The sequence below is a fragment of the Mesoplodon bidens genome (genome assembly GCF_964165515.1).
Source record: "Mesoplodon bidens genome assembly, chromosome: 18".
Classification (NCBI taxonomy): Eukaryota; Metazoa; Chordata; class Mammalia; order Artiodactyla; family Ziphiidae; genus Mesoplodon; species Mesoplodon bidens.
In genome coordinates, this window is record NC_138175.1 from 13,038,796 (window position 1) to 13,046,620 (window position 7,825).

At 51.3% G+C, this 7,825-nt stretch overlaps 1 protein-coding gene across 1 annotated transcript in view; it reads left to right on the plus strand.

Moving 5' to 3' along the window:
- CFDP1 (craniofacial development protein 1) overlaps nt 1-5,305 on the plus strand; it is a 131,014-nt gene extending 125,709 nt beyond the window's left edge. Inside the window, exon 7 of the mRNA XM_081217252.1 lies at nt 4,990-5,305. Within this exon, the coding sequence (XP_081073378.1) occupies nt 4,990-5,080 (91 nt within the window). The 3' untranslated portion in view covers nt 5,081-5,305. The remainder of the gene's footprint in view (nt 1-4,989) is intronic.
- The last annotated feature ends 2,520 nt before the right edge of the window (nt 5,306-7,825 follow it).

The following is a 7,825-nucleotide window of genomic DNA, read 5'->3' on the forward strand; positions in this document are numbered from 1 at the left end:
CATTCTTCTCTACATCACAGCCAAAATGATTTCTTGAAAGTACAAACCATTTTTCCTCTCTTCCCTGCTGATTTTAAGTAGCACTTAAACGAGTGTTCACCTCCTTACCCTGGCGTTTGCAGGCCCCCCCGAGCTGTCCCCTGCCCACCTCTGACCCTCTCCCCTGCTCACGGCGGCCCAGCCCCTGCACTGCTCCTCCGGGTCCTCCTCCACGGTGGGCTCTTGTTCTGTCGCTCAGATGCCACTCTCACTCTCTCAGAGTAGCCCCACCTTAGGAACCCTCCATCAAATCACCCTCTTTGACCTTCTTCATCATATTTATTGTCAACTGATACACGTTGTCGTGTTTTTCATGTACGGTAAGCCCCGAAGGGCAGGGTGTGGTTCACCACCCCGCCACCAGGGGGGTGCTAGAAGAGCACCTGTCCCAGAGCAGGCGCTGAGCCATTGCACTGTCTAAATGCACATCCCACTAGCTGTCAGGCAGCCATGGCTTTGTTTTGGAACCTAGTAAGATTGGAATTAACCACCCAGAAAGGAAGGGCATGACAAGTCAGGATGACATCTCCACCTAGGCATCATTTTCAGACAGCAAAGTTGGTTAAAATGCCTGTTCCAAAGAGGTCAGCTGCACAGCAAAGAATCGCTGCTTTTCCTCCGAGCCGTGGACTCCAGGGCACAGTCCAGCATTTCAGGATCAGTGTCACCAGTCGGCAGTCAAAGCCTTTAACATTGCTTCCCTCTATTCCTATAACTGATCGCACTAGGTTCCCTGGCAGTGTTCGCCATCAGCAGCGCGTCTCTCCAGCACTGCTGAGGTAGAGGCCAGCAGGTCTGGGGGGAGGGATCCGTGCAGAGAAAATGAGAGCAATACGGGCTTGGTCTCGGCTGCTGCTGGCAATCAAATTGAAGGTCATGGAGCTCGATGATCGGAGACCAGGTGTGTCTGTGATTTGGAGAGGCGTGAAGGAGAGAGAAAATAATTTTCTTTCTCCAAAGAATCTATCTCCATGACCCCCAAGAGTCGCTCTTTCAGAACGAGCACAATCTTGAGGTGACATGGGAGGAAAGCAGTGGACAAGAAAATTAAAATCACCACCCTTTCACTTTGGCCCTCGAGGTGTTTGCGAGTCATCCTCTTGCACAGGGCTTGTGTGATGTTGAGCAGATGGCTTCTTTCACTTGCACTTCTCAGGGCAAAGAAGTGCACCTCTTAGTACTTCCATCACAGAGCTTTATTCCAGCCTCAGACAGCCTGCGCTGCCTGTTGCTTTCTGGTGTTGGTCCACTTTCCTTCTCAGGTTTATGCTGCACAGAACGCCTGCTGGCTGTGCTGGGAGCATAGTGATAACGCAGCCCTGAAACATCCTCCGTTATGTGCCTGCTTCGGGTTTCCCTGCACCTCCCTGTGCTCTTTCTTTTCCTGACCAGTGGGCAGGACACCTCTCATGGGCGGATGTGACTGTTTGGCGGAGCTTTTGGGGATCAGCACACCCAACTGCTTCACAGAACTCTGCCTTCTTGGGGTGGATGGGTGTCCTTTCACTTGCAGCCTGGTTTCCCAGAAGTAGGTACTAACATGTTCTCTGGAAGCATTTTCTACCCTTCTCGTCCTCTTCTTCTATTTTTCCTTCCCTCCACATTGGCCTAGATCTCAAGAAAATTGGTGGCAGAAAAGTAATTTGGGTTTCAGGATCAAAAAGATGACCGAGCCTATTGTGTCTAACCTGGTTCTGAAAGGGAAGGCTTAGAAAATCCCTTAGGTTTTGGTGCTATTAGCATATTTTATTAATGACAGTGAAGAGCTGCAGCCTCTTAAATGGGCCACATAAGGCAGTAGTGGGGGGAAGGGGTGATCCCCTCTGCCCTTCCCAGCGGACTGGGCTGAATCAGTCTGGGTCCCCAGGAGTGCTGGGCACAGACCAGAAAAGAAGCCTTGCACTTGTCAGCTGGTTGTTCTCTTCTGGGACCGTAACCCGCTTAAGGTGCCTGAAAACTTTCTGAGGCTCAGTTTAAATAGGTCGTCCACTCGGGCCACCGTGGACGAGGCAGCCTTCCCCACAAGCCCTTCCTCTTTCTGGGGCATTTGGTCTCTTGGTCCCTGTTCCAGCTGTCCCAGTTTCTGAGGCTTTATAGTGATCCAGTCAGGTCAGAAATGGGAAGCAAGAACCGCACAACACTCATAGCCATTTTTGGTTTTATTGTTTACAAAGTACTTCTCACAGTTCCATTGTACTGTCAGAGGGGTGTTGTAATTTTTATTCCTGTTTTACAGAGAAGAAAAATAAAGTATCTTGCCCACAGTCACACACATAGTAAATGTCAGAGCCACCCTCATCCTTGGCACCTTTTCTGTCTTGAGGGTGGGAGGAGGATGTCGAGTAGAAGTGTTGTTCCTGGTCAGCCCTTGGCCACAAACCAAAGCCATCACAAGGATCCTGTTAGCAGCTGCAGATGCTGTGAATGGGGGAATGAAGTCGCCAAACCTGCCTTGATGGCCTTTGTCTGGGTTGCCCTTGAGAATTGCATTCTGCATATGTGCCCCTCTTTGCTGCCTGAGGCGTTCCCTAAACCTGAACTCTGCCTGCACCTGCTTGTTTAGCACCCAGCCTGGCTTCGCTCTTGTTAGTCTCAAGGTCAGCTGGACCCGGCACCGCTTCGGGAACCTGCAAGGCATTATTCATGCTCAGTGAGCATCTTAATTTAAGTATCACTTCCTTTTCTTTAAAGGAAAGTCTAGAAGAAAGACCACAAATGCTCAAAGCCACATACTTCCTCTTCTTTCCGCCCCCAGGCCCGCTCTCTCAGGTATCCCTGGGTAATGGCTTTCTTGAAACATGCCCTAAAGTCATCTTGAACCACGGCTCCCGCATTTTTTCTGTGGGAGCTTCGAGAGAGGCAGTTAAAAGCGCACGCTGTCAAAACACTGATCCCCATTGTGATCTTCACCAGGGCCTGTGGGCGGGGGTGGGGAGGGGTGACGGCTGTAGTGTGACAAAGCCCGTCAGTCGACTTGGTTAAGAGTCCCCACTGGGGAATCATGGGTCCCTTGGTGGTAGACAGAAGATGAATTTGTTCTGTCATGTGTCTGCTTACCGGCCACGGTCTTTCCTGCTTTCACACTTTATCAAAAGGGGTCCACAGTGTCTGTGGCTTCCCCATCTGCCGGGGAATCTGAAATTGAAATTTAACCAGGCATCCTGTATTTCACTTGCTAAATTTGATGACTTGACCTTGAGGGCTTATGTCAAGCCTACAGGCAGGCCCTGCCCTTGTGTTTCCAGCCATTCTGGCCCCTCCTTGGCGATTTTGACACAACAGCTGAGTTCCTGATCCCAGACCAGGTGGTAGTTACTAGTTGTTGATAACGTGTGTCAAGAGAGCTGACTGTTCCCCTTGGATTGATTGTCCTCAGAACCCTGACAGAAGCTGGCTTCCCGAAATGATGGTGACAACTCTGCCGTTGTATTGAGCACCTGCTCTGTGCTAGGCATGATATGTACACTATTGCATTTAATCCCCACCACAGCCCTTCAGAGTAGGAAGGATTAAGGATGATTACCTTTTTTTGGGGGGCGGGCAAATTAGGAAAGAGAATTAGCAAGGTTACGTGGCTTACCCAGAGACACAGCCGGCAAGCCGCAGGGTCAGGATTCAAGCTGCGAGCTGCCACCCTGTCCGTAGTGAGGTATAGGGTTAGTGGCCGCAGGCCTGGCTGGAGAGCGGCTGGGCTGGGCTGGGTTGCTCCTCACAGGGTGCTGTGGGCAGGCAAGCGAGGCCCTGAACTCAGCAAAGGAACACAGGGTCCTGAACCTGTTAACGTTCTCACCCTAAACGTAATGGCCTTCTCATGACAGATGCACATTTTCTACAGTGCAACAAAGGAAAGATTAGTGCAGAGATTGAATTCTGCCTCCCGTTTTCAGTGGCAGTTTTGCTCTCTCAACAGATTAATTAGCAGCAGAAATCCCCTCCCCCCAGGCAAGCGGCAGCACAGTTCATGGCCAGAAGGTGCACGAAAATGCAGCTGTGTCTCCTTCAGCGGCCAGCCTTCTCCTCGCAGTGGCTGCTGCTTCAGCCCCGTGCTTCCTTCCCAGCCGGCCTGGGAGGCCGACGGAAGCCTTGTCTGCTGAACCTGGCCAAGATGAGGGGCAAACCACCAGCTTTTAGGGGACCCTGTGCGTGAGCCGTGGATGGCAGAGGTGCTTGACCTTGTTCCCTTGGAGGAACTTAAGGAAAGGCCCCTCCTGTCGTCCTCGCAGAAGCACCCTGGCTGCATCTGGGTGGAGGACACAAGGAGAGGTGGGAAGGGTGAGGGGGAGGAAGGAGCTGCAGGCAGGGAAATACCTTCGACGGTGAGCGCTCTGCGCACCTCAGCCCACTTCGCCTTCCCTGCGGCCCCCGGAGGTAGTTCTTACTGGGTTTCTTCCATTTGTAGAGGCACCTTTTCCCACATTTTGATGCGTATGTGCAGGGTACATAGCTTTCTCTCCCCACCAAGTCAGCGCACCGCCAAGGCCAGGAAATGTGGTGTCACTATTTTGCTGCTGAGAAAAACAACGCTCCTTGACCAGCATGGTCCGCTAATGTCTAACCAAGCCAGGCTCTGAACCTGGGCTTGAGGGAGCCCCTGTTCTTTCCTTAAAATCTGGTTACAAAGTTGCAACATTTTCTTGCCTTCAGCCTCTAATGTACTTCCCCTTGATAAGTTTGTTGGTTTCTCTTTTTCATTCTATTTTCACTCCCATCTGAACCAGAAACGTCCTTGTTATAGACTAAATGGGAGTGGTCTGGATGTTCCTGAAATAGTCGTGTTGTCCACTCTGGGCACCACCTGTGGTCATCCGTTTGTGTTTGCTGTAACCCGATGATCCCACAGGCCAAGTGGACCCCTTCACACCGGGGTGAAGGGTGCGGGGGGACAGGACAGTGCAGGGGAGGCATTTTCTTTTACTGCATCTGCTGACAGATACCTACATTTTCTTCCAGGTACATTGAACGGAAAGCTTTTCTAGACCGAGTGGATCACAGGCAGTTTGAAATCGAGCGAGATCTCAGGCTGAGCAAAATGAAACCCTGATGTGATGAGGAATCCACAGCAGCTTAATCCTGTTTACAACGTGAGCTTTTTGTGCGTCTTTGAAATGTTTCCCGTGTTTCCCAGCAAGGTCTTTTTTTTCTACATTGAATTTCTGTCTTTGTATCTTGATCTCATGTGATTTCATTCATTTTACTTTTAATAGTTTGTCTTTAAAAAAATAAAAATAAAAACGTACAGGTTGGTCCTGTGAGAGGCTGGTGAAGATGACAGCACTCACCTTCCCTTTGTTCTGCTATGAAGTCCACCAGGCCTGTCCCGGCCGCCATGGTGGGCACACTGACCAGGCTGCACGCACGTGAACCCCCAGAGGCTGTAGGGCTCTCTCTGAGGAGGCTCGCCAGTGCTGGGGGAGCACCAAGTCCCCGGGCAGCTCTGTTCTCGGTTCCGCTCCTGCTTCTCTCCTGATCTCTTTCTCTCTCCTGGATGGGATTCCTATTTGCTGGTATAATGTGAGGCTGAAAATAAGGATACACTGTTGCTGCATTAGAGGTTTTTTCCTTCAGCCATTTTCACGTTCTCAAAGTCGACTTCACGTGCGCTCTCACCTCAGTAATGCTTTAATGTTTGGTTTGTCAAAGAAGACTCCAAAGGACCTTTTTTCTTTTAACTCTTTAGGAAAATTTAAATTCCAAACTTCATATTAATAAAGCAGGAAACACCACATCCTGCCCCTGTGGGCGGGCGGTGGGGATGTCCTGAGTACCACGGACAGGTTTGCGGGGAGGTAGGGTTCCAAAGACTGGAATTCAGAATCCTGCCTGGACATCTACCAGCTCTGTGATCTTGAGCACAGTTCAGCTCTCTGAACCTTCATTTTCTGGTCTGTAAGTGGCCTGAGTAATACCAGAACCTCACAGGGTCGAGATGAGCCAGTGACATGTGCAGGGAACACGCACAGGTCTCCCCCTCCAGTCCTCTAATATGTGGGCAGAACCTCATGCAACCAAGACCTGATTGTCAGCCGTGCATGGCTGTGAGGTTATGACCCTCATTACTCACTGAGGCCAGGCTCGGTGGTCGGGCTGATTGAGGTGTGTGCGTCTTCAGTGGAGAATCATCTTTTCTGTCAGAGTCTTCTTTGAACCATAGCCCACAGTTTTTAAGAACAGGTGGATAGTATTTTATCTAGCTCTTCACGTCCACACTTAGTGAAAACTAATCTGCCTGACTCCCAAAGGAAGTGACATCTCTTTATCTAGGAGTCGGGAATTGCCAGGGAAAATGTTTGCAGGAAGTGGGGGCCTGAGTCAGCGCTGGGAGGCAGCTCAGCCCTTTGCCGGGCACCGCGCGCCTCCCTCGTCCGTGGCATGGATGACTGAGGAGGGCAGCCACGGGTGCTTCCTGCTGGTCTGTGGAGTCCGGAGAATCCCTGAGAGATGAGCTTCCTGGCCTTGCTCTTGCCTTCAGTCTTTGTCTTCTTGTCCCAGATGAACGCGTCACATTTCCAGAGCACCTGTTACCTTCCCATGACTGAAAAAAGCTTCCCTAAAACAGCATAAGGTCAAAGAATAAAAACAGCCTTCTCTATGTGTTCTGTTCACCTATTTCCCAAGGAACGCAGTCCTCTAATTAGGAACTCTGCATGAGGTCCCTATGGGAGAAGGGCCGCATTAAGAACTAAGTTGAGTGAGCTGTGCGCCACTGGAGCTGAGGAGGGGAACTGGACTAGGAGCCCAGGGCCCGATTTCATGAGAACTGACAGGCCCAGCAGGCCAGCTGGTAGCTGGTACTGCAGAAGGATGCAGAAAACCTCCCTAGAAAAGAGTGGCGTGATGGTGCTGCTGGTAGCCAGGCAGGGACCAGGAAGGCCAGGTGACAGGGCTCTCCAGGTGCTGTGCTGCCTCTTGGCCTCAGCAGGACAGAGAAGGTGTGTGCGGCGTGGCTCTCTGGAGTGCGGTCTTCTTCTGGTGTTTGATATCAGTCTTTAGCCAGAACTGGAATTGCTCAGGCATGTTGGGTAAGAGTCCATGACTCTTTTTTTTTTTTAATCCCCAAAACCAATAAACAAATAGGAATTGGTGTAAGATGGGGGAATCCTGGGGAAGGATTCAGAAGCTCTTAGCTTCATCAATAAATGATGCAGTGGTTCCTTGTGCCTGGTGCTTCCTCACAAGTTATCTGACCAGAAGAGGAAACTTGCCTGAGATCAGACTGCGAAACTGCCAGCGATCACACCTATGTCTTATGCCTAGAGGGCAGAAGGCAGGGGGCCCTGCAGGCAAGATGAAACAGCCTCTCACCGCCTTCTGGATCCCAGCTCCTGGTTGGAGGATTCACGTTGGAAAGGAAAGATTTGAGTGCGAGGGGACAGAGCAGCCAAAGATGAAGAGATGCTTCCAGTTGAGAAGAATGGCAGCTGGCACCCTCTGGTGCCAGAAGCTTGCGGCAGAAGTCCACCAAAAGCTTGGGCTCACTGGCTTCAGCTTCCAGTGCTCTGTGACCTGGGGCGGCATCTGAACCTCTCTTTGGGGAAGAGTGCTGCCTCACCTAGACACCCTCAGGCCTTGGGCACACAAGCCAGTGGGGAGGCATAAGCCCTGCCCCAGAACCAAGCTTCTGTGCTACACGGTGTAGGCAGTGTTGCCCTCTCCTCTTTGGGATGCTGCCTGGTTTCAGCGAGTGAGGGGACGAGGGGCTGGTGCCCAGGTGACAGAACCTGGGAGAGTCGAGGTATCCTAAATGCCATCCCACTGCACCTCCTTCCCTGGGCACACAGGTGTACCC